The sequence below is a fragment of the Aquarana catesbeiana genome, linkage group LG01 (assembly GCF_042186555.1).
Source record: "Aquarana catesbeiana isolate 2022-GZ linkage group LG01, ASM4218655v1, whole genome shotgun sequence".
Classification (NCBI taxonomy): domain Eukaryota; kingdom Metazoa; phylum Chordata; class Amphibia; order Anura; family Ranidae; genus Aquarana; species Aquarana catesbeiana.
The window spans coordinates 970,108,683-970,135,286 of NC_133324.1; the positions used below are offsets into that span (position 1 = coordinate 970,108,683).

Here is a 26,604-nt window from a genome sequence, read left to right on the forward strand (position 1 = left end):
ATCAGACTTCCCGCTCTCTGTAATGGTTTTGTACAGAGCAAGTGTTCAGGCCCCTCTTCAGCACTCCTGGCCCCTCCCTCCTGTTGAGTGCCCCCACAGTAAGCAGTTCCCTATGGGTGGCACCCGAGCCGAGGCGCAGCTCCCTGCGTCTATTCAGACATGGAGCCGCGGCCCGGCCCCGCCCCCGCCCCCCTCTCTCACCTTATTGGCTAACTGACTTTGACAGCAGCAGGAGCCAATGGCTATCGATAATACAGCACGTTTATTAAAATTCACCAAATTCAAGCCAGTCAGGTGCACTTACATTCGTCTGTGCCTAAGGTCGGGGCGTCGCTGTTACTTCCGGGTTGTCGGTAACATCATATTAGGAATAGGTGGAACACACGGTGAATCCCTTTGGAGAACGGTGGGGCAGAACGCCGTTGATACAGGAAGGTTGTGCTGGTGCCGGTTTAGGCACAGAAGAATGTAAGTGCATTTGACTGGCTTGATTTTAATTTGGTGTATTTTAATAAACGTGCTGCAGCTGCACTATTGCTCTACTTACACTATATTACCAAAAGTATTGGGACACCTGTCTTTACACGCACATGAACTTTAATGACATCCCAGTCTTAGTCCGTAGGGTTCAATATTGAGTTGGCCCACCCTTTGCAGCTATAACAGCTTCACCTCTTCTAGGAAGGCTGTCCACAAGGTTTAGGAGTGTGTCTATGGGAATGTTTGACCATTCTTCCAGAAGTGCATTTGTGAGGTCAGGCACTGATGTTGGAGGAGAAGGCCTGGCTCACAGTCTCCGCTCTAATTCAACCCAAAGGTGTTCTATGGGGTTGAGGTCAGGCCAGCCAAGTTCCCCCACCCCAAACTTGATCATCTATGTCTTTATGGACCTTGCTGTGTGCACTGGTGTGTAGTCATGTTTTAACAGGAAGGGGCCGTCCCCAAACTGTTCCCACAAAGTTGGAAGCATGAAATTGTCCAAAATGTTTTGGTGTGATGAAGCCTTAATAGTTCCCTTCACTGGAAGTGAAGTGCAGGCCAGTCAAGTTCCTCCACCCCAAACTCGCTCATCCATGTCTTTATGGACCTTGCTTTGTGCACTGGTCCAAATCATTTGGTGGAGGGGGGATTATGGTGTGGGGTTGCTTTTCAGGGGTTGGGCTTGGCCCCTTAGTTCCACTGAAGGGAAATCTTAAGGCGTCACCATACCAAGACATTTTGGACAATTTCATGCTTCCAACTTTGTGGGAACAGTTTTTGGGGACGGCCCCTTCCTGTTCCATCATGACTGCACACCAGTGCACAAAGCAAGGTCCATAAAGACATGGATGAGCGAGTTTGGGGTGGAGGAACTTCACTGGCCTGCACAGAGTCCTAACCTCAACCAGATAGAACACCTTTGGGATGAATTAGAGTGGAGTCTGCGAGCCAGGCCTTCTTGTCCAACATCAGTGCCTGACCTCACAAATGCTCTTCTGGAAGAATGGTCAAACATTCCCATAGACACCCTCCTAAACCTTGTGGACGGCCTTCCCAGAAGAGTTGAAGCTGTTATAGCTGCAAAGGGTGGAGCCAACTCAATATTGAACCCTACGGACTAAGACTGGGAGGCCATTAAAGTTCATGTGCGTGTAAAGGCAGGCGTCCCAATACTTTTGGTAATATAGTGTATGTCTTTTTGGGATTTATGATTCCAAATTGGATGGGAGAGAAGAGCTGCACAGAGGGCATATTAAATGCTGATGTTGTCTCATCTTTCTTGTTGGTTTATGCACTTCATGACCATAATACACATTATATATATATATATATATATATATATATATATATATATATATATATATATATATATATATATATATATATATAATGTTGCAGTTTGCAAGTGGTTTAGCGGGGTCATGGTGGTTGGAGATATCAGCCATAACACCGGTATTTATTCATTTTTTTTTCTGTCTCATGAAAGCGGTCTGAGTGGCTCATTAGCCGCTGAATTGCTGCCGCCCCCCTGTTTGTCAGGCTCACCATTTTTACTGCCGTGTCCAAGAAACAAGCCAACTGGTCACAGAGGTGAACAGGGACCAGATTGTCTCTGATCGCCTCTATGGCCTTAGACTTTTTTTTAAAGCAAAAGGAGATATTTGGGGTCTAGCAGCGTTTTTTCAAACGCAATTTCTTTTAGAATAAAAAATGCACTATAATAAAAAAAAAAAAGCATATATAATGTGAAAGATGAAGTTACGCTGAGTAAATAGATACCTAACATGTCACGCTTTAAAATTGCGCACACTTGTGGAATAACGACAAACGACGATACTTAAATATATCCATAGGCGACGCTTTAAATTTTTTTTTTACATATTACCTGTTTTGAGTTACGGAGGAGGTCTACTGCTAGAATTATTGCTCTCGCTCTAACGATCGCGGCGAGGCCTCACATGTGTGGTTGGAACACCGTCTACATATGTGGGCGCGACTTACGTATGCGTTCGCTTCTGCGTGGGAGCTCGGAGGGATGGGGGAGCTTTACTTTTTTTTTTTCTTATTTATTTTACTTTTTACTTTTACACTGTCCCTTTATTTTTTTTTTTCATCACTTTTTATTCCTATTACAAGAAATGTAAATATCCCATGTAATAGAAATAAGGGATGACAGGTCCTCTTTATTGAGAGATCTGGGGGGTCAAAAAGACCCAGAAGCTCTCATTTACCTTTTTAAAAAGCAAAAGATTAAAAAAAAAAATGTTTTTTGAACTGATGTTTTAACAAAAAAAAATAGTTAACTATGGCCTGGGAACAGGAAGTGACATCAGATGTTGCTTAGGTCCTCCAAGGGCATAGAGATGAGCGGTGGCCATCTTGGCCTCACTTGTCTTCCTGCCCAGCAAACAGCCACTTTGGATCACTCCCGGGTTTTTACCGTCAGGTCGGGTGAGCCCGGGAACGACTAGTAAGCGGCGGGAGGAAGGCGACACCATTCCCTGCTTCTAAAAGTCCTCCTGTGGCAAATCTGGGACCACTTTTATCTTACGGAGAATCGACCATAGTAAAAAGAAAATGCCATGGGTTATGGCAGATAGCTGTTGCCATAACCCAGGTATGTCAATTATTATTCATGCACGTTTATTTATTGAAGATAATTTGTTTGTTTTTTTTGTTTTGTTTTTTTAACACTGCTAATTTGTGACAACACAGGATTTCGAGGACTGAAATTTACAATAAATGGTGTCAGCCCTGCCCAGTCCTCTTTTGTTACTAAGGCCTCTTGCACATGGATATAACAATGTACTGATGTTTATACGCAGGACCTTGTTGGCTGAAAGATCTTGAGTAAAAAAAAAAAAAAAACACAAGTTACGTCCCGTGCAGACCCCGCGCGTACAGATGCATAAACGTGCGTATACACGAGTAATAAGTAAAAAAATTCCTCTTCATCCTCTTCTATGTGACAATGTTGCAATATTACAGGTATACACTGATATATACTTGTGTACCAATGCATACAGTGTCTTGAAAAAAGTATTCATACCCCTTGACATTTTCTACATTTCGTCATGTTACAACCAAAAACGTAAATGTATTTTATTGGGATTTTATGTGATAGACCAACACAAAGTGGAACACAATTGTGAAGTGGAAGGAAAATGATAAATGGTACCAATAGGGCGCCACACTAAAACAGCAGAGGCGAACGGGCAACAGCGGCCGGTATGGGGTGGCGTGCTAATCTTTCTTATCTTCATCAGGGGGACCCCCTGATGAAGATACAAATTACCCCTTGTATAGAACACGCATAGGGGAAGGGGACAGGACGGAACGTTATACATACAACCTGTTGGGACAGATTAGCACGCCACCCCATACCGGCCGCTGTTGCCCGTTCGTCTCTGCTGTTTTAGTGTGGCGCTCTTAAGCACCTTGTTACTGTACCCATTGCAGGATTTGTTTATGATTTTAATAAATTTAGTACATACCGCTCCATGAAGTCCTTTTTGTGTTGATATATTGAGGTACAGACGGGACTGTTGTGAGGAACAGAGGCACCAGTGCAGATCTATCCAGGACCCTGCATATAACATCGAACCCAGAGAGGTTCTAAGGCGCATTCTGACCAAGCTTAATTGCAAGGTCGCACGCCCTAAAGCGAGGGGCTATCACCTGGGGGGAGCACTTGTATGAGCGCACAGCATTTTAGTTTGTGTTCACCATAAGACATGAATGGATTGTGGAAGATTTGTGGACTGTTAATTTGATCATTGCACAGCAACACAGCACTGAATTGCATAGAATCGCACAGATGCAACACCAAATCCCATGGATGCGTTTTTTTTGTATTTTTTAACTTTTTATCGTTTGAACATTGCACTAACACCATATTGCGTAGATGCAGCACTGAAATGCATGGATGCAACACTAAATCGCATGGATGTTTGTTTTGAATTATTTATTATAAATAAAATAAAAAGTCGCGCTGAGCAATGAGATTTTTCATTCATTCATTGAATTATTTATTGTTTGAAAATTGCACAAGCTTTGTGGAATATTTGCAATACACGGGCTTATTGGAGCACTTTTACCTATTTATTCATTGAAGTTTATTGCACATTAATGTATAGTATTAATAGTTTTTGTATATATTTTGTATGTTAAGCACAATATCACTTTATTAATATTTTAGTGGAAGTTTCTTACTTTTTTATTTTGATAAGCGCAGCGTGTGTACTATTTAGAAGAAAGTGCTCTGGTCAAAATTGAACTTTTTGGCCTAAAAGCAAAACGCTATGTGTGCCCCCCCCCCACACACTTTTCACATATTTATTTGTAAAAAAATGTTGAAAACCATTTATCATTTTCCTTCCACTTCACAATTATGTGCCACTTTGTGTTGCTCTATCACATAAAATCCCAATAAAATACATTTACGTTTTTGGATGTTACATGACAAAATGTGGAAAATGTCAAGGGGTATGAATACTTTTTCAAGGCACTGTATGTGTGCAAATGTCACCTGTGTTCAAGAAGCTTACATCCCCCCCCCTCCACCTTTCCCACCGCCCACATCTCCACAACATAGGAACTAATCGTTTTGCGGTCCCAAGATGAGAACTGAGAGAGGTAGTTGGACTTCTTGAGATAACGCAGGAAGTGTGGGGAGGACGTGGGACAGCTCTGGATTTCTGGTGGGATCAGCATCAGTTTTTTTTTCTTTTGCACATATAGAACAGATAATAGAGAACGCTTCCAGTGGGATGTTTTAACGGAGCAAAAAGGAAGCAAATAAGAGGCGTTCATTGTCGGGGGTTACAGAGACTCTCGGAAACGATGCCTGAAGATGTTCTGAAGGCTACACGGGTTCCTCCTTGTTGTCCGCTCTGCTCTGTCACTTTAAATTCTGTCTGGGGGGGGGGGGGGTGGTTCCAGAACAATAACAGATCCAGCAGAGCGTGGGGTATAATCGGGGGGGAGATCCCGGTCCCGTGATCAGGAAATTGCTCAACTCGGCTCGGAGAACAGAACTTCTCTTTTTCATTATTTATTGTTAATAACAGAAATCAGCAAAATATAAAAATAATCATCCGAGTTTTATCACAACATCCTCTTCTGTGGTTTCATCTTTTGATGAAAAGGAAGTACAAAGAGGATGTCGAGTTTGGCTGAATATGTCTCCAAAATGAAGCAGATCTCCACTGTAGATAAAACAGAGTATAAAATATAATACTTAATAACATAACATAATATAATATAACACAATATAATATAATACAATGTGATACAGTGTAATATAATATAAATATAACATAATATAATACAACACAATGTAATAAATTATAACATAACGTAATATAATATAATACAATGCAATCTAATATAACATAATACAATATAATATAATATAACAAAATATAATATAATGCAATATAATATAATACAATATAATATGATGCTGTTGTGGAGATTTTTATTAATGTATGTTGTCAGATGTCCTCCAGTGTCAGTTTTGCTGTAATACGCTCATGTGAGGGTATTCGCACATACAGGTGGAAAACCATTGGATGCGGAAACCTTCCCGTGGACACGGCAGACCTGTTTGCTCTTTTAAGGATGTTTGTTAATGCCCCACCAAGGGACTGGCCACTTCTGAGTAAGCAGATCTGCGTACATGGGAACCATAGTATAACCATACAAAATGATGGTCCACTGAGTCATGATAGAGTACGACTCGCGTCATTGGTAGCAATGGGAATGTGCACACGATCGTGTTCAGAGCCATGTAAGTAGTGTTCAAATTGTGAGTCCTTTGTGCCACAAAACGCTTGCCGCGTGGCTCTGCACGCGGCGGTGTGCATACGTCACTACTGTAATTCTATTTGAATATATACTGTACATGTGTGTGTGATTGGTTCTTTTGAAAGAATACAAGTATCTGATTGGCTGATTCTGAAGCCACCACCTTCCTTTGTTATTCATGTTTATAGTATAAATAAAAGGAGCCTAGCTATTCTCTGGAGGATTCTGCTAAGCTCAACGTGATACAAACATCTGTGTCTGTGTTACTTGGAGACATACAAGCGCGCTTTCCCGACATTATATGAGATCTGTTTTTGTGCTTTTAAGTGCAAAGAAATTATTTGCTTATAGGGAGAAGCTTAAAATTTCCCTGACATGCAATATAATACAAAACATTACAATGTAATGTAATGTAATATAATACAATATAAAATAATATAATGCAATTTTATATACAGTAAGTGCCGGTTCACACTTGGGCGGCTTCCAAGTCATCTGACTCTGAAGCCGCCCCACACAGCGTGACCTCAGCGCGGCTTGCAAACGACTTCTTTAATAGAAGTCAATGCAAGCCGCTCCGAAGTCGCCCCCCAAGTAGCACAGGAACCTTTTACTAAATTGGAGCGACTTGAGTCGCTCCCTCTAAAACAGTTCCATTGCACTGCATGGAGCACAACTTGTCAGGAGACTAAGTTACCTGACAGGTTTCTCCAGTGTGAACCGACATTTATACAATACAATGTGATACAATGTAATATAATTTAATACAGTAGAACACAATGCAATGTAAGGTAACATAATATAATACAATACAATGTGATACAATGTAATATAATTTTTAAGAGGACTTGCTACATCTAAAGACCATTTCTTACAACTTTACAACGAGGAGCATTTAAGGGCGATAGCGGCTTGCGGTGTGCTCGGCACGCTATGTCAATAAGTGGATGTGGGTAAATCATGGTGGCCAGGAGGGGACAATCTTCCTCAATGTAAGGGATGTTGCTCGGATTGCAAAAAAACGGAAGCACATTTTGGCCACTCCAGGGAGAACAGTCATGTGGCGTGCGTGCTCATCGTGCAGTGGTGAGCAGAGGGTGTGGCTAAACTGTTAAAAGTGGGAGGGGCTTAAGGGACATAGTTAAACAAAATCTGGGCTTCATTTTGCAAAAAATGCTTGCTTGTGCTTTGATTGGTGTGCCACAATCAAGAGTCTCACAGACACACATAAACCTCAGTACACTTTCATTGCATATAAATTTTGCGCACACTAAAAATAGATAGAAAGCTAATTCTTTGGGGCCGATATACGACAACCGGAGCAATCAGAACTGGGTGCAGCTGTGTATGGGAGCAAATCAGCTTCTAACTTCAGCTTCCTCAATTAAGCCTTGACAATAAAACCTGGAAGCTGATTGGCCACCATGCACAGCTGCACCAGATTTAGCACTCTCCTAAATCAACCTCTTTGGCTATAGAAGAACTTCACTAAAATAGTCAGTGCACATTCTCCCCTATCCAAATCCCCCAGCACCCCCCCAAAAAAAAAAATCTTCTTTGCCCTCTCAGCACAAATCCTTTTCCACAAACTACACCCCCCCTCCTGACACAGCCCCCCCATTTCAGCACTATTCCCCTCCCCCATTCCTACCAGCACAAATCCCTCTCAACCCAAACGCTCTCCCCCTCCCAGCACAAATCCTCTTCCACCCCCCCATCCCCTCCTCCCAGCACAACCCCCCATTCCATCCCAAATCTTCTACCCCCCGCATGAATTCTCTCACCCTCTTTAGCACGAATACCTTCCCAAATTCTCCTTCTAGCACAAATTCCCCCTAAAACCCTCCTCACCCCCATCCCAACCCAGTACAATTCCTCTCCCTCCCCCTCCCATTCCTACCCCTCCAAATCTCCACCAGCACAAATCCTCCTTTCCCCTTATCTACCCTCCCGACACAACTCCTCCCAACCCCCCCCTCCCTGCAAAAGTAAATTCTCCCTCCGTCTACATGTTGTAGCACAAATTCTCTTTCACCCCTTCCTGGCACAACCCCCCCCCCCAATCCGAGCATAATTCCCCCCCCACCCTTGCAAACCCCCACCAGCACAAATCCTCTCCCCCACCTTAAGCATAGCCACTCCATCCCAAAACACAAATCCTCTCTACCCCCCCCCCCTCAATTCTCCCTCCCTGCACAAATCCTCTCCATCCCCCTAAATTCTCCCTTCCAGCACAAATCCTCTCCACCCCCCTCAATTCTCCCTCCCTGCACAAATCCTCTCCACCCCCCTAAATTCTCCCTTCCAGCACAAATCCTCTCCACCCCCCCTGAATTCTCCCTCCCAGCACAAAGCCTCTCCACCCCCTGCAGTGGGGACCCTTGCAGAACCCAGAAGGCACCCCTGAAGAACCCAGAAGGGACCCCTGTATAACCCAGAAGGCACCCCCAAAGAACCCAGAGGGCACCCCTGAGAAACCCAAAAGCCCCCCCCCCCCGAAAAACCCAGAAGGCACCCCTAAAGAACCCAGAAGGCACCCCTAAAAAACCCAGAAGGCACCCCCAAAAAACCCAGAAGGCACCCCTGAAGAACCCAAAAGGCACCCCTGAAGAACCCAGGGGGCATCCCCAAAAAATGCAGAAGACATCCCTCAAGAAAACAGAAAGCACCCGCGAAGAACCCAGAAGGCATCCCCAAAAAACCAAGAAGGCACTCCTAAAGAACACAGAAGGCACTCCTGAAGAAAACAGAAGGCACCTACGAAGAACACAGAATGCATCTCTAAAGAACCCAGAAGGCACCCCCGAAGAACCCAGAAGGCACCCCCGAAGAACCCAGAAGGCACCCCCGAAGAACCCAAAAGGCACCCCTGAAGAACCCAAAAGGCACCCCTGAAGAACCCAGAAGGCATCCCCGAAGAACCCAGAAGCCCCCATGAAAAACACAGAAGGAACCCCTGCATAACCCAGAAGGCACCCCTGAAGAACCCAGGAGGCATCCCCGAAAAACGCAGAAGGCACCCCTAAAGAACCCAGAAGGCACCCCCAAAAGAACCCAAAAGGCATCCCCGAAAAACCCAGAAGGCAACCCTAAAGAACACACAAGACACCCCCGAAGAAGACAGAAAACACAGAAGGAACCTCCGAAGAACCCAGAAGGCCCCCCCTAAGGACCCAGAAGGCACCCCCGAAGAACCAAAAGGCACCCCTTAAGAACCCAAAAGGCATCCCCAAAGAACCCAGAAGGCACCTCTTAAGAACCCAGAAGGCACCCCTGAAGAACCCAGAAGGCACTCCTGAAAAACCCAGAAGGGACCCCTGAAAAACCCAGAAGTCACCCCTGAAAAACCCAGAAGTCACCCCTGAAAAACCCAGAAGTCACCCCTGAAGAACCCAGAAGGCACCCCTGAAGAACCCAGAAGGCACCCCTGAAAAATCCAAAAGGCACCCCTGAAGAACACAGAAGGTATCCCTAAAGAACCCAGCACCCCCAAAGAACTCAGAAGGCACCCCCGAAGAACCCAAAAGTCACCCCTGAAGAACCCAGAAGGGACCCCTGAATAACCCAGAAGGCACCCCCGAAGAACCCAGAGGGCAACCCTGAAAACCCAGAAGGGACTCCTGAATAACCCAGAAGGCACCCCCAAAGAACCCAGGTGGCACCCCTGAAGAACTCAAAAGGCACCCCTGAAGAATCCAAAAGGCATCCCCATAAAAACCCAGAAGGCATCCCTGAAAAACCCAGAAGGCACCCCTAAAGAACCCGGAAGGCCCCACTGAAGAACCCAGAAGGCATCCCTGAAGAACCCAGAAGGCACCCCCGAAGAACCAAGAAGGCACTCTGAAGAACCCAGAAGGGACCCCTGAATAACCCAGAAGGCACCCCCGAAGGACCCAGAGGGCACCCCTAAAGAACCCAAAAAAACCCCAGAAGAATCAAGAAGGCACCCCTAAAGAACCCAGAAGGCACCCCTGAAGAACCCAGTAGGCACCCTCTAAAGAACACAGAACTTATCCCTGAAGAACCCAGAAGGCATCCCCCGAAAAACCCAGAAGGCACCCCTGAAGAACCAAGACAGCACCCCTGAAAAACCCAGAAGGCACCCCCAAAGAATCCAAAAGGCACCACTAAAGAACTCAGAAGGCACAGCCCGCACAACCCAGAGGGCACCCCGAAAAACCCAAAAGGCATCCCTGAGAAACCCAGAAGGCATCCCCGAAGAATCCAGAAGGCGCCTCTAAAGAACCCAGAAGGCACCCCTGAAGAACCCAGAAGGCACTCCAGAAAAACCCAGAAGGGACCCCTGAATAACCCAGAAGGCACCCCTGAAAAACCCAGAATGCAGCCCCATAAAAATCCAGAAGGCATCCCCTAAAAAACCTTGAAGGCACCCCTAAAGAACCCAGAAGGCATCCCTGAAGAACCCAGAAGGCATCCCCTGAAAAACCCAGAAGGCACCCCCGAAGAACCAAGAAGGCACCCCCCTGAAAAACCCCAAAGGCACCCCTAAAGAACCCAGAAGACATCCCCGAAGAACCCAGAAGTCCCCCTGAAGAACCCAGAAGGTACCCCTAAAGAACCCAGAAGGCACCTCCGGAAAATTCACTGACTAGTATTCCAGCATTTCTTCATTTTCTCTCCCCCCCATGCAGCTTATGTGCTCACAGAGGGACAGATGGCAAACATTTTGACAGGGCGCCCCTAAGGAACCCAGAAGGCCCCCCCGAATAACCCACAAGGCACCCCCGAAACAGAAGGCACTCCAGAAGAACCCAGAAGGCACCCCTAAAGAACTCAGAGGACACCCGAAGAACCCAAAAGGCACCCCTGAAGAACCCAGAAGGCATCCCCAAAAAACCCAGAAGGCACCCCCAAAAAACCCAGAAGGCCCCCCTGAAGAACTCAGAAGGCACCCCCGAAGAACCCAGAAGGCACCCTCGAACAAAACCCTGAGGGCACCCCTGAAGAACAAAGAACGCATCCCAGAAGAAACCAGAAGGCACCTCCAAAGAACCCAGAAGGTACCCCTGAAAAAAAACCCAGAAGGCACCCCTGAAGTACCCAGAAGGCACCCTTGAGGAACCCAGAAGGCACCCCCATATAATCCAGAAGGCAACCCTGAAGAACCCAGAAGGCACCCCTGAAAAACCTAGAAGGCACTCCCGAAGAACCTAGAAGGCACCACTGAAGAATCCAGAAGGCACCCCGAATAATCCAGAAGGCACCCCTAAAGAATCCAAAATACACCCCTAAAGAACCCTGAAGGCCCCCTAAAGAACTCAGAAGGCACCCCTAAAGAACCCAGAAGGCATCCCCAAAGATTCCAAAAAGCACCCTTGAAGAACCCAAAAGGCACCCTTGAAAAGCCCAGAAGGCAACCCCGAGGAACACAGAAGACTCCCTTCAAGAACCCAGAAGGGACCTCTAAATAACCCAAAAGGCACCCCCGAAGAACCCAGAGGGAACCCCTGAAGAACCCAAAAGGAACCCCAGAAGAATCCAGAAGGCACCCCTAAAGAACTCAGAAGGCAGCTCTAAAAAAAACAGAAGGCACCCATAAAGGACACAGAAGGCACCCCTGAAGAACCCAGAAGGCACCCCTGAAGAATCAAGAAGGCACCCCTTAAGAACCAAGAAGGCCCCTCAGAAAAACCCAGAAGGCACCCCCAAAGAACCCAAAAGGCACCCCTGAAGAACACAGAAGGTATCCCTAAAGTATCTAGAAGGCACCCCCAAAGAACACAGAAGGCACCACCGAAGAACCCAAAAGGCACCCCTGAGGAACCCAGAAGGCATCCCGAAGAATCCAGAAGTCACCCCTGAAAAACACAGAAGGCACCCCTGAAGAACCCAAAAGGGACCCCGTAAAAACCCAGAAGGCATCCCCGAAAATTCCAGAAGGCACCCCTAAAAAACCCAAAAGGCACCCCTGAAGAACCCAGAGGGCACCCTGAAGAACCCAAAAGGAACCCCAGAAGAATCCAGAAGACACCCCTTAAGAACCCAGAAGGCACCCCTAAAGAACACAGAACTTATCCCTGAAGATCCCAGAAGGCATCCCCTGAAAAACCTAGAAGGCACCCCCAAAAAACCCAAAAGGCACCCCTAAAGAACCCAGAAGGCACAGCCCGAGCAACTCACAGGGCACCCCAAAAAACCCTAAAGGCACTCCTGAACAATCCAGAAGGCATCCCCGAAAAACCCAGAAGGTATCACTAAAGAACCCAGAAGGCACACCGAAGAACCCAGAAGACACCCCCGAAGAACCCAAATGGCACCCCTGAGCAACCCAGAAGACACCCCCGAAGAACCCAAAAGGCACTCCTGAAGAACCCAGAAGGGACCTCTGAAAAATCCAGAAAACACCCTCGAAGAACCCAAAAGGCACCCCTGAAGAACCCAGAAGACACCCTCGAAGAACCCAGAAGGCACCCCTGAAGAACCCAGAAGGCACCCTTGAAGAACCCAGAAGGCCCCCCTGAAGAACCCAGAAGGCCCCCCTGAAGAACCCAGAAGGCCCCCCTGAAGAACCCAGAAGGGACCCCTGAAGAACCCAGAAGGCACCCCTGAAGAACCCAGAAGAGACCTCTGAAGTATCCAGAAGACACCCTCGAAGAACCCAGAAGGGACCCCTGAATAACCCAGAAGGCACCCCCGAAGAACCCAGAGGGCACCCCTAAAGAACCCAAAAAAACCACAGAAGAATCAAGAAGGCACCCCTAAAGAACCCAGAAGGCACCCCTGAAGAACCTAGTAGGCACCCTCTAAAGAACACAGAACTTATCCCTGAAGAACCCAGAAGGCAACCCCCGAAAAACCCAGAAGGCACCCCTGAAGAACCAAGACGGCACCCCTGAAAAACCCAGAAGGCACCCCCAAAGAACCCAAAAGGCACCACTAAAGAACTCAGAAGGCACAGCCCGCACAACCCAGAGGGCACCCCGAAAAACCCAAGAGGCATCCCTGAGAAACCCAGAAGGCATCCCCGAAGAATCCAGAAGGCGCCTCTAAAGAACCCAGAAGGCACCCCTGAAGAACCCAGAAGGCAGCCCCATAAAAATCCAGAAGGCATCCCCTAAAAAACCTTGAAGGCACCCCTGAAGAACCCAGAAGGCATCCTTGAAGAACCCAGAAGGCATCCCCTGAAAAACCCTGAAGGCACCCCCGAAAAACCCAGACAGCACCCCTAAAGAACCCATAAGGCATCCATGAAGAACCCAGAAGGCATCCCCTGAAAAACCCAGAAGGCACCCCCGAAGAACCAAGAAGGCACACCCAAAAAACCCAGAAGGCACCCCCCTGAAAAACCCCAAAGGCACCCCTAAAGAACCCAGAAGACATCCCTGAAGAACCCAGAAGTCCCCCTGAAGAACCCAGAAGGCACCCCTAAAGAACCCAGAAGGCACCTCCGGAAAATTCACTGACTAGTATTCCAGCATTTCTTCATTTTCTTTCCCCCCCATGCAGCTTATGTGCTCACAGAGGGACAGATGGCAAACATATTGACAGGGCGCCCCTAAGGAACCCAGAAGGCCCCCCCGAATAACCCACAAGGCACCCCCCGAAACAGAAGGCACTCCAGAAGAACCCAGAAGGCACCCCTAAAGAACTCAGAGGACACCCCGAAGAACCCAAAAGGCACCCCTGAAGAACCCAGAAGGCATCCCCAAAAAACCCAGAAGACACCCTCGAACAAAACCCAGAGGGCACCCCTGAAGAACAAAGAACCCATCCCAGAAGAACCCAGAAGGCACCTCCAAAGAACCCAGAAGGTACCCCTGAAAAAAAACCCAGAAGGCACCCTTGAAGAACCCAGAAGGCACCCCCGTATAATCCAGAAGGCAACCCTGAAGAACCCAGAAGGCACCCCTGAAAAACCTAGAAGGCACTCCCGAAGAACCTAGAAGGCACCGCTGAAGAATCCAGAAGGCACCCCGAATAATCCAGAAGGCACCCCTAAAGAATCCAAAATACAGCCCTAAAGAACCCTGAAGTCCCCCTAAAGAACTCAGAAGGCACCCCTAAAGAACCCAGAAGGCATCCCCAAAGATTCCAAAAAGCACCCTTGAAGAATCCAGAAGGCACCCCTAAATAACCCAGAAGGCATCCCCAAAGATACCGAAAAGCAGCCTTAAAGAACCCAAAAGGCACCCTTGAAAAGCCCAGAAGGCACCCTCAAAGAATGCAGAAGGCACCACTGAAGAACCCAAAAGGCAACCCCGAGGAACACAGAAGACTCCCTTGAAGAACCCAGAAGGGACCTCTAAATAACCCAAAAGGCACCCCCGAAGAACCCAGAGGGAACCCCTGAAGAACCCAAAAGGAACCCCAGAAGAATCCAGAAGGCACCCCTAAAGAACTCAGAAGGCAGCCCTAAAAAAAAACAGAAGGCACCCATAAAGGACACAGAAGGCACCCCTGAAGAACCCAGAAGGCACCCCTGAAGAACCAAGAAGGCACCCCTGAAGAACCAAGAAGGCCCCTCAGAAAAACCCAGAAGGCACCCCCAAAGAACCCAAAAGGCACCCCTGAAGAACACAGAAGGTATCCCTAAAGTATCTAGAAGGCACCCCCGAAGAACACAGAAGGCACCACCGAAGAACCCAAAAGGCACCCCTGAGGAACCCAGAAGGCATCCCGAAGAATCCAGAAGTCACCTTTAAAGAACTCAGAAGGCACCCCGAAGAACCCAGAAGGCACCCTGAAAAACACAGAAGGCACCCCTGAAGAACCCAAAAGGGACCCCGTAAAAACCCAGAAGGCATCCCCGAAAATCCCAGAAGGCACCCCTAAAAAACCCAAAAGGCACCCCTGAAGAACCCAGAAGGCACCCCCGAAGAACCCAAAAGGCACCCCTGAGGAACCCAGAAGGCACCCCTGAAAAACCCAGAAGGCACCCCCGAAGAACCCAGAAGGCACCCCTGAAAAACACAGAAGGCACCCCTGAAGAACCCAGAAGGGACCCCATAAAAACCCAGAAGGCATCCCCAAAAACCCGGAAGGCACCCCTAAAGAACCCAAAAGACACCCCTTAAGAACCCAGAAGGCATCCCTGAAGAACCAAGAAGGCACCGATGAAGAACCCAGAAGGGACCCTTGAATAACCCATAAGGCACCCCTGAAGAACCCAGAGGGCACCCCTGAAGAACCCAAAAGGAACCCCAGAAGAATCCAGAAGGCACCCCTTAAGAACCCAGAAGGCACCCCTAAAGAACACAGAACTTATCCCTGAAGAACCCAGAAGGCATCCCCTGAAAAACCTAGAAGGCACCCCCAAAAAACCCAAAAGGCACCCCTAAAGAACCCAGAGGGCACAGCCCGAGCAACCCAGAGGGCACCCCAAAAAACCCTAAAGGCACTCCTGAAGAATCCAGAAGGCATCCCCGAAAAACCCAGAAGGTATCACTAAAGAACCCAGAAGGCACACTGAAGAACCCAAAAGACACCCCCGAAGAACCCAAAAGGCACCCCTGAGAAACCCAGAAGGCATCCCCGAAGAATCCAGGAGGCGCCTCTAAAGAACCCAGAAGGCACCCCTGAAGAACCCAAAAGGCACTCCTGAAGAACCCAGAAGGGACCTCTGAAAAATCCAGAAAACACCCTCGAAGAACCCAAAAGGCACCCCTGAAGAACCCAGAAGACACCCTCGAAGAACCCAGAAGGCACCCTGAAGAACCCAGAAGGCACCCTTGAAGAACCCAGAAGGCCCCCCTGAAGAACCCAGAAGGCCCCCCTGAAGAACCCAGAAGGCACGCCTGAAGAACCCAGAAGGGACCCCTGAAGAACCCAGAAGACACCCCTGAAGAACCCAGAAGAGACCTCTGAAGTATCCAGAAGACACCCTCGAAGAACCCAAAAGGCACCCTTGAAGAACCCAGAAGACAACCTGAAGAACCCAGAAGGCATGCCTGAAGAACCCAGAAGGCACCCCCGAAAGAAATAAAAAGGGACCCCTGAAGAACCCATGAGGGAACCCGCGAAGAACACAGAAGGCACCCCTGCCGCTGAAAAACCCAGAAAGTCCCTCTGAAGAACACAGAAAGCACCTCTGAAGGCAACACAAAGACACAGAAATAACCCCCGAAAAACCCAGAAGGCACTCCTGAAGAACCCAGAAGGCACTCCTGAAGAACCCAAAAGGCACCCCTGAAAAAACCCAGAACTGCACCCCCAAAGAACCCAAAAGGCACTCCTGAAGAACACAGACGGTATCCCCGAAGAACCCAAAAGGCACCCCTGAGGAACCCAGAAGGCATCCCGAAGAGTCCAGAAGTCACCTTTAAAGAACCCAGAAGGCACCCTGAAGAACCCAGAAAGCACCCCTGAAAAACACAGAAGGCACCCCTGAAGAACCCAGAAGGGACTCCGTAAAAACCCAGCAGGCATCTCCGAAAAACCCGGAAGGCACCCCTAAAGAAACCAAAAGGCACCCCTTAAGAACCCAGAAGGCATCCCTGAAGAACCCAGAAGGCATACCCTGAGAAACCTAGAAGGCACCCCTAAAGAACCCAGAAGGCACCCCGAAGAACCTAGAAGGGACCCTTGAATAAACCAGAAGGCACTCCCGAAGAACCCAGAGGGCACCCCCGAAGAACCCAAAAGGAACCCCAGAATAATCCAGACGGCACCCCTGAAGAACCCAGAAGGCACCCCTAAAGAACACAGAACTTATCCCTGAAGAACCCAGAAGGCATCCCCTGAAAAACCTAGAAGACAACCCCAAAAAACCCAAAAGGCACCCCTAAAGAACCCAGAAGGCACACCGAAGAACCCAGAAGACACCCCCGAAGAACCCAAAAGGCACCCCTGAGAAACCCAGAAGGCATCCCCGAAGAATCCAAAAGGCACCTCTAAAGAACCCAGAAGGCACCCCTGAAGAACCCAGAAGGCACCCCTGAAGAACCCAGAAGGCACTACTGAAGAACCCAGAAGGGACCTCTGAAAAATCCAGAAGACACCCTCGAAGAACCCAAAAAGCACCCCTGAAGAACCCAGAAGACACCCTCGAAGAACCCAGAAGGCACCCCTGAAGAACCCAGAAGGCACCCTTGAAGAACCCAGAAGACAACCTGAAGAACCCAGAAGGCCCCCCCTGAAGAACCCAGAAGGCACGCCTGAAGAACCCTGAAGGGACCCCTGAAGAACCCAGAAGGCACCCCTGAAGAACCCAGAAGGCACGCCTGAAGAACCCTGAAGGGACCCCTGAAGAACCCAGAAGGCACCCCTGAAGAACCCAGAAGAGACCTCTGAAGTATCCAGAAGACACCCTCGAAGAACCCAAAAGGCACCCCTGAAGAACCCAAAAGACACCCCCGAAGAACCCAGAAGGCACCCTAGAAGAACCCAGAAGACAACCTGAAGAACCCAGAAGGCTCCCCTGAAGAACCCAGAAGGCATGCCTGAAGAACCCAGAAGGCACCCCTGAAAGAAATGAAAAGGGACCCCTGAAGAACCCATGAGGGAACCCACGAAGAACACAGAAGGCACCCTTGCCGCTGAAAAACCCAGAATGATCCTCTGAAGAACACAGAAAGCACCTCTGAAGGCAACACAAAGACACAGAAGGAACCCCCGAAGAACCCAGAAGGCACTCCTGAAGAACCCAGAAGGGACCCCTGAAGAACCCAGAAGGCACCCCCTGAAGAATGCAGAAGGGACCTCTGAAGTATCCAGAAGACACCCTCGAAGAACCCAAAAGGCACCCCTGAAGAATCCAGAAGGCACCCCTGAAGAACCCAGAAGGCATCCCCGAAAAACCCAGAAGGCTCCCCCGAAGAACCCAGAAGGCACCCCTGCCCCTGAAAAACCCAGAAGGCACACCCTGAAGAACACAGAAGGTACCCCTGAAGAACCGAGAAGGGACACCTGAAGAACCCAGAAGGCACCCTTGAAGAACCCAGATGGCACCCCTGAAGATCCCAGAAGGCACCCCCAAAGAACACTGAAGGCACCCCGAACAACCCAGAAGGCACTCCCGAAGAACCGAGAAGGGACTGTCGAAAAAAACTGACAAAAAACCCAGAAAGCACCCCCCAAGAACCCAGAAGGCACCCTGCCCTTGGAAAACCCAGAAGACACTCCCAAAGAACACAGAAGGCACCCCTGAAAAACCCAGAAGGCATCCTTGAAGAACCCAGAAGGCCCCCCTGAAGAACCCAGAAGGCACACCCTGAAGAACCCAGAAGATAACCCGAAGAACCCAGAAGGCAACCCAAAGAACCCAGAAGCCACCCCTGAAGAACCCAGAAGGCACCCCCAAAGAAATGACAAGGGACCCTTGAAGAATCCATGAGGGAACCCATGAAGAACAAAGAAGGCACCCCTGATGCTGAAAAACCAAGAATGACCCTCCGAAGAACAGAGAATACACCCCTGATGGCAACACGAAGAACACAGAAGGAACCCAGAAGGCACCCCTGAAGAACCCAGAAGGGACCCCTGAAGTATTCAGAAGGCACCCTTGAAGAACCCAGAAGGCAACCCGAAGACCACAGAAGGAACCCCCGAGAAACCCAGAAGGCACCCCCCAAAGAACCCAGCAGGCACCCCTGAAGAACCCAGAAGGCATTCCTGAAGTACCCAGAAGGCACCCCTGAAGAACCCAGAAGGCACCCCCTTAAGAACCCAGAAGACACCCCTGAAGAACCCAGAAGGCACCCCTTGAAGAACCCAGAAGGCACCCCCAAAGAACACTGAAGGCACTCTGAACAACCCAGAAGGCACTCCCTAAGAACTGAAAAGGGACTGCCGAAATAAACTGCCGAAAAACCCAGAAGGCACGCCCCAAGAACCCAGAAGGCACCCCTGCCCTTGGAAAACCCAGAAGACACCCCCGAAGAACACAGAAGGCACCCTTGAAGAACACAGTAGGCACCCCTGAAGAACCCAGAAGGCCCCCTTGAAGAACCCAGAAGGCACCCCTGAAGAACCCAGAAGGCACCCCCGAAGAACCCAGAAGGAACCCCTGAAGAATCCAGAAGGCACCCCTGAAGAACCCAGAAGGGATCCTTGAAGAACCCAGAAGGCACCCCCAAAGGAACCCAGAAGGCACCCCCGAAAAACCCAGGAGGGACCCCTGAAGAACCCAGAAGGCACCCCCAAAGGAACCCAGAAGCCAACCCCAAAGAACCCAGAAGGGATCCCTGAAGAATGCAAAAGACACCCGAAGAACCCAGAGGGACCCTGAAGAACCCAGAAGGCACCCCAGAATGCCTGGGCCCCCTGGTTGAAAAAAGCTGGCTTCTGATAATAGTAATGATAATAATAACAAGGCTTTGTTTAGACTTGTGGGGGGGGGGGGGCAGCAAAAAATGCCCAGTTGAGCTGCGTTTTTGCTGCCTGCCAACCACCCCCTTAAAGTACAATAGTCGGTGGATGGGGGTGATTACATGCCGCGTCTGTGATGCTTTGCACCCGTGGCAAAGTTCATGTAGTGATCAGCGGATGGCAAGCCCACCGAATGCTGCACAGTTATGCAAATGGTAAAGTGCTGCAAACACCCTGCGACTGTGTGCAATGCACGTGCGTTGGTCACCAAAAATAAAGGTAGTGAAGAGTCACATGATTTCCCCATCTCTGTCTCTAGCCTCTGAAGTGTGATCCAAGCGCATATCAGGCTTCAGAGTAACGGGACATTAAAAGCATGTCTAAATGTAACCCTAATAATGATGATGATAATAATAATAATAAAAAAATAGTAATAATGATAAAAATAATAACAATAGTAATAATAATGACAATGATAACCATGATAAAATGATATAAGAACAATAATGATGATGAACATAATAATAATAAAATATAATAATAATAAATATAATAACAACAGCAATAATGATAAATATAGTGATAATAATGATGATAATAATAATAATGAAAATATAATAATGATAATGATGATAATAATAATAAATATAATTATAAAAATAGTAATAATGATGATAATAATGACAATGATAATAATAATGATGATAAAAATAATAATATAAATAAAAATAATGATGAAAATAATAAGAATACAAATATTAATAAAAATATAAGAATAATGATGATAAAAATATAATAATAATAATAATGATGATAATAATAACTATAATAATAATAGTAATAATAATGACAATGATAACCATGATAAAATAATAATAATATTAATAAGAACAATAATAATGATGAAGATTATAATAATAAAATATAATAACAATAATAAAGATTTTAACAATAAATATAATAAAAACAGCAATCATGATAAATATAGTGATAATAATAATGATGATAATAATAATAATGAAAATATAATAATGATAATAATAATAACAATAGTAATAATGATAATAATGACAATGATAATAATGATAAAATAATAATAATAAAAATAATGAATAAAATAATAAAATTAAACATATTAATAAAAATATAATACAGTAATAATGATGATACAAATATAATAATAATGACAACAATAATAATAAATATAATAACAATAGTAATAATAATGACAATCATAACCATGATAAAATAATAATAATAATATTAATAAGAACAATAATGATGATGCAGATAATAATAAAAAAATAATAATAATGATATTAATAATATATAAAATAACAACAGCAATAATGATAAATATAGTGATAATACTAATGATGATAATAATGAAAATATAATAATAATAAGGGTAGTGAGAATGATAATAATAATAAATATAATAATAGTAATAATGATGATAAAAATAATAATATAAATAAAAATAATGCTGAAAATAATAAGATTAAAAATAATAATAAAAATATGATAATAATGATGATAAAAATTAAATAATAATAACAATGATAATAACAATAATGATACAAACGATAATAATATAAATAACAATGATGATGAAAATAATAAGATTAAAAATAATAATAAAAATATAATAATAATAATGATGATAATAATACTAATAATAACAGTATAATAGTAATAAAAAAACAGCTTTAATAAGTCTGATAATAATAATAATGATGAGGATAATAATAATTATAATCTCATTGCCTATATAATAAATGAGTGTTGTACGGACAATGCACAATTATAATAAAGTACGCCCACACATCACTGTCCGTACAACGTACAGAGCACTCTCCTCCAATGAGAACGCCGATCCTCCGTCACATGACCCGCACTGGGAATCCTCCGTACAGCTGAGAGGAAAGAAGGGGCGGTGTTATAGGAGGCGGGAAGGGAGAGGCGTGGCCTTCATACGTTATCATGTACGGGAAGGGCGTGGTTTGGTGTCAGTGATGTGTGTATGATTTATTCTTGCAGCGTGAGGGGACGGAGTAGGGGAGGAGTCTCTCGCTCCGTATTCCGCACATGCGCAGTGTGGCTGTGTCGGTGGATAGGCGTGGGTAGAACTCTCCTCCTCCTGTCCCTCCCCAGACTCCTCCCCACAGTCTCGGCCTCGGTCGGGGTGTCGGAGGCCGGAGCTGTCAGCGCTGAGAGATCGGAGAAGATCGGACAGTCCGTGTACGGGGAGGAGGAGGAGATCGGCTCTCGGTGGAGGAGGTCCTCTCAGTGTCTCCACAGGTGGAGGATTTGGGGTACAGATTCATCCTTTGGTCAGTATAGTGGCCCCTGCGGGTCTATTTTGGGTGCAGAACACAGTCAGGTACCCCATTGGGTTTTAGGGGTTCTCAGGGGGTCAGTATAGAATTTTGGGGGTCCCCGGAGGTCCATATTTGGTGCAGGGTCCAATTGGGGTCAGGTTTAAGTATTGGAAGGTCTATATTGGGTGTTACGGGTCCTCGGAAGGTCAGTTTTAGGTGTTGGGGACCCTTGGGAGGTCCACATTGGCTGTCGGGGTCCCTTGGGAGGTCCACATTGGCTGTCGGGGTCCCTTGGGAGGTCCACATTGGCTGTCGGGGACCCTTGGAGGTCAGTTGTGGGTGTTAGAAGCTCTTGGTAGTTTTACATTGGGCGTTGGAGGCCTTTGCATGGTCAGTTTTAGATGTCGGGGGCCCTTCGAAGGTCCATATCAAGTGTTTGGAGTGCTTGGAAAGACCATATTGGCTGTTGGGGGTCAGTCGGGCTCCTTGTTGGGTGTAGGGGGTCAGTATTGGCTGTTGGGGGTCAGTCGGGCTCCCTGTTGGGTGTAGGGGGTCAGTATTGGCTGTTGGGGGTCAGTCGGGCTCCTTGTTGGGTGTAAGGGAGGGATCAGTATTGACTGTTGGGGGTCAGTCGGGTTCCTTGTTGGGTGTAGGGGGTCAGTATTGGCTGTTGGGGGCCAGTCGGGCTCCTTGTTGGGTGTAGGGGGTCAGTATTGGCTGTTGGGGGTCAGTCGGGCTCCTTTGTTGGGTGTAGGGGGTCAGTATTGGCTGTTGGGGGTCAGTCGGGTTCCTTGTTGGGTGTAGGGGGTCAGTATTGGCTGTTGGGGGTCAGTCGGGCTTTGTATCGGACTTACACAGGACAGACTGTGAAGTGCTAGGGGGCCCCCATGTCTGGTGGGGCCCGGTCCCTCAGCCCCCCCTTTGTACATGCGGAGCAGATGTGGTGCAGTCCCTGGACGGATCCCTCCCCCGAGGAAAGTTGTGGAGTGGCTCCTCCCCCCAATGTGAGGACCATGTGACCGGCCCACCCCTCTCTCCTTCCTCCCCGGGGAATGTCCGCACGTCTCTGATATGGAATTGGATGGAGATCCGGAGTCCGGGGCCCCCCATGGATGTAATCTGACCAGTCAAGGCTCCTTCCGCCTGCGGCCCTCCTCCTACCGGGCCCTCCGCAGCGCCGTCTCCAACTTGGCCCGCATCGACGACTTCTACTGTGAGAGGATCGGGACCGGCTTCTTCTCCGAGGTCTACAAGGTAGGACAATGATTGCACCTTGCTGTGTGCAGTACTGATAGATAGCCGGGGGCCCCTGGAACCTACCACAATATATCGGGGGGCCCCCAGGGACTCCTACAATGCATTGGGGCCTCCGAGAACCTCTTACACTACATGTGGGACCCCCAGATCCTCCCACAAAGCACTGGTGCCCCTAGAGCCTCTAAAAGTGTAGTGGGGCCATGTACAATGCCCTGAGACCCCCTAGAGCCTCCTGCAGTTCAATAGGGTCCACCAGGGCTTTGTACAATGTCCTAGGGCCCCCGGAGCCTCTTGCAAAGCATTTGAGAACCTCAAGCCTCCTGCCATGTACTGAGGACCCCAGAGTCTCACCCAATGTCCTAGGGCCACCAGCGCTATCTGCAATGCATTGCCCCCCCCCCCCCCAAAATCTTACACAATACTCGGGACCCCAAAGTCTCCTGCAGTGTACCTTGCCCCCCAGAGCCTTGCACAATGTCGTTTGGCCCCCAGAGCCATTTGGAGCCCAGGGGACCCAAAAGACTCCTGCAATGTACCTGGGCCCCTAGAGAGCCTTGCACAATGTGATGGGGGCCCCCAGAGTCTTGCCTAGTGCCCTGCTGCCTACACAGTGTCCTGCAATGTACTTGGGCCCCTAGAGAGCCTTGCACAATGTGATGGGGGGGCCCCCCAGAGTTTCCTGCAATGCTCTGGCCCATTGACTTGTATGGGGTGGTGGTGGGTAGGGATGAGCTCCGGCGTGTTCGCATGGCGCACGTGCCGAGCCCGCCAGGAAGTCGGCACGGGGCAGCGCTAATCACAAGCAGTGAGACATTTCCCGATGTGCGGCTGCAGAGATCGGGAAATGTCTCTCTGCCTGTGATTAGCGCTGCGCCGTGCCGACTTCCTGGCGGGCTCGGCACGTGCGCCATGCGAACACGCCGGAGCTCATCCTTAGTGGTGGGCAGGGTCTTGAGGGTTGCATTGATACATTTCCCATACATTGTATCTGATGGATCCTCTGTGTGTCTCTATGGGGGGGAGATGGAAGACCCGTTTGTTTTTGTGGTTTACCCCTGCCAGTGGGCGGGGTCACACACAGACCGCCGCTATGGAACGCTCAGATTTCCTACACAAAACGCTCGCTGGACTCCGGAGAAGCCAAAAGTTAGAGAGGACAGCTTTATGGGGGGGGTGGGGACAGTGTGAGGTTTGATAGGACGGCTTTATGGGCGGGGAGACATTGTGATGGTGATCCGAACTCCTCATCCTTGTCCTGTAATGAGATGTGATCACTCGGCCAGCTACAACTCTCATCATCAATAATTCACATCTCCCATACCCACACATCACCCGCCGGCCATTTATCATACCCGCCCGAATCGCGGGGGGTCACCGATATTACTGGGGTCACTACTTGGGAGGGGGTCTCCTGTACTACTGGGTCATCTCCTCAGAGAGGTTAACTGTACTATGGGGTACTCTCCTGAAGGGGGAGGGTCACTTGTACTATGGGGGTAGAGAATCACCAATATTATAGGGGTCACCGCTTGGGAGGGGGGATCACCTGTACTACTGGGGTCACCACTTGGGAGGGGTCACCTGTACTACTGGGGTCACCGCTTGGGAGGGGGAGATCACCTGTACTACAGGGGTCACCGCTTGGGAGGGGGGGATCACCTGTACTACTGGGGTCACCACTTGGGAGGGGGGGGTCACCTGTACTACTGGGGTCACCACTTGGGAGGGGTCACCTGTACTACTGGGGTCACCGCTTGGGAGGGGGGGATCACCTGTACTACTGGGGTCACCGCTTGGGAGGGGATCACCTGTACTACTGGGGTCACCGCTTGGGAGGGGGGGATCACCTGTACTACTGGGGTCACCGCTTGGGAGGGGATCACCTGTACTACTGGGGTCACCGCTTGGGAGGGGGATCACCTGTACTACTGGGGTCACCGCCTGGGAGGGGGATCACCTGTACTACTGGGGTCACCGCCTGGGAGGGGGATCACCTGTACTACTGGGGTCACCGCCTGGGAGGGGGATCACCTGTACTACTGGGGTCACCGCCTAGGAGGGGGATCACCTGTACTACTGGGGTCACCGCCTGGGAGGGGGATCACCTGTACTACTGGGGTCACCGCCTGGGAGGGGGATCACCTGTACTACTGGGGTCACCGCCTGGGAGGGGGATCACCTGTACTACTGGGGTCACCGCCTGGGAGGGGGATCACCTGTACTACTGGGGTCACCGCCTGGGAGGGGGATCACCTGTACCACTGGGGTCACCGCCTGGGAGGGGGATCACCTGTACCACTGGGGTCACCGCCTGGGAGGGGGATCACCTGTACCACTGGGGTCACCGCCTGGGAGGGGGATCACCTGTACCACTGGGGTCACCGCCTGGGAGGGGGATCACCTGTACCACTGGGGTCACCGCCTGGGAGGGGGATCACCTGTACCACTGGGGTCACCGCCTGGGAGGGGGATCACCTGTACCACTGGGGTCACCGCCTGGGAGGGGGATCACCTGTACCACTGGGGTCACCGCCTGGGAGGGGGATCACCTGTACCACTGGGGTCACCGCCTGGGAGGGGGATCACCTGTACCACTGGGGTCACCGCCTGGGAGGGGGATCACCTGTACCACTGGGGTCACCGCCTGGGAGGGGGATCACCTGTACCACTGGGGTCACCGCCTGGGAGGGGGATCACCTGTACCACTGGGGTCACCGCCTGGGAGGGGGATCACCTGTACCACTGGGGTCACCGCCTGGGAGGGGGATCACCTGTACCACTGGGGTCACCGCCTGGGAGGGGGATCACCTGTACCACTGGGGTCACCGCCTGGGAGGGGGATCACCTGTACCACTGGGGTCACCGCCTGGGAGGGGGATCACCTGTACCACTGGGGTCACCGCCTGGGAGGGGGATCACCTGTACCACTGGGGTCACCGCCTGGGAGGGGGATCACCTGTACCACTGGGGTCACCGCCTGGGAGGGGGATCACCTGTACCACTGGGGTCACCGCCTGGGAGGGGGATCACCTGTACCACTGGGGTCACCGCCTGGGAGGGGGATCACCTGTACCACTGGGGTCACCGCCTGGGAGGGGGATCACCTGTACCACTGGGGTCACCGCCTGGGAGGGGGATCACCTGTACCACTGGGGTCACCGCCTGGGAGGGGGATCACCTGTACCACTGGGGTCACCGCCTGGGAGGGGGATCACCTGTACCACTGGGGTCACCGCCTGGGAGGGGGATCACCTGTACCACTGGGGTCACCGCCTGGGAGGGGATGATCTGTACTACTGGGGTCACCGTCTGGGAGGGGATCATCTGTTCTATGGAGGGTCACCTGTACTATGGGGTTACAGCCTGGTATAGGGTCATCTACTATGGAGGTCCCTGTCTGGGAGGGGGTCAACTGCACTGAAGAGGCCACTGTCTGGCAGGAGGTTACCTGTACTATGGGGGGGTCACTCTC

At 49.1% G+C, this 26,604-nt stretch overlaps 1 protein-coding gene across 1 annotated transcript in view; it reads left to right on the top strand.

The window, feature by feature from the left end:
* Positions 1-17,453: 17,453 nt before the first annotated feature.
* The window catches only part of LOC141122782 (uncharacterized), an 80,441-nt gene continuing 71,290 nt past the window's right edge, over positions 17,454-26,604 (top strand). The window contains exon 1 of the mRNA XM_073612004.1: positions 17,454-23,129. Coding sequence (XP_073468105.1) covers positions 22,947-23,129 — 183 coding nt within the window. The 5' untranslated portion in view covers positions 17,454-22,946. The remainder of the gene's footprint in view (positions 23,130-26,604) is intronic.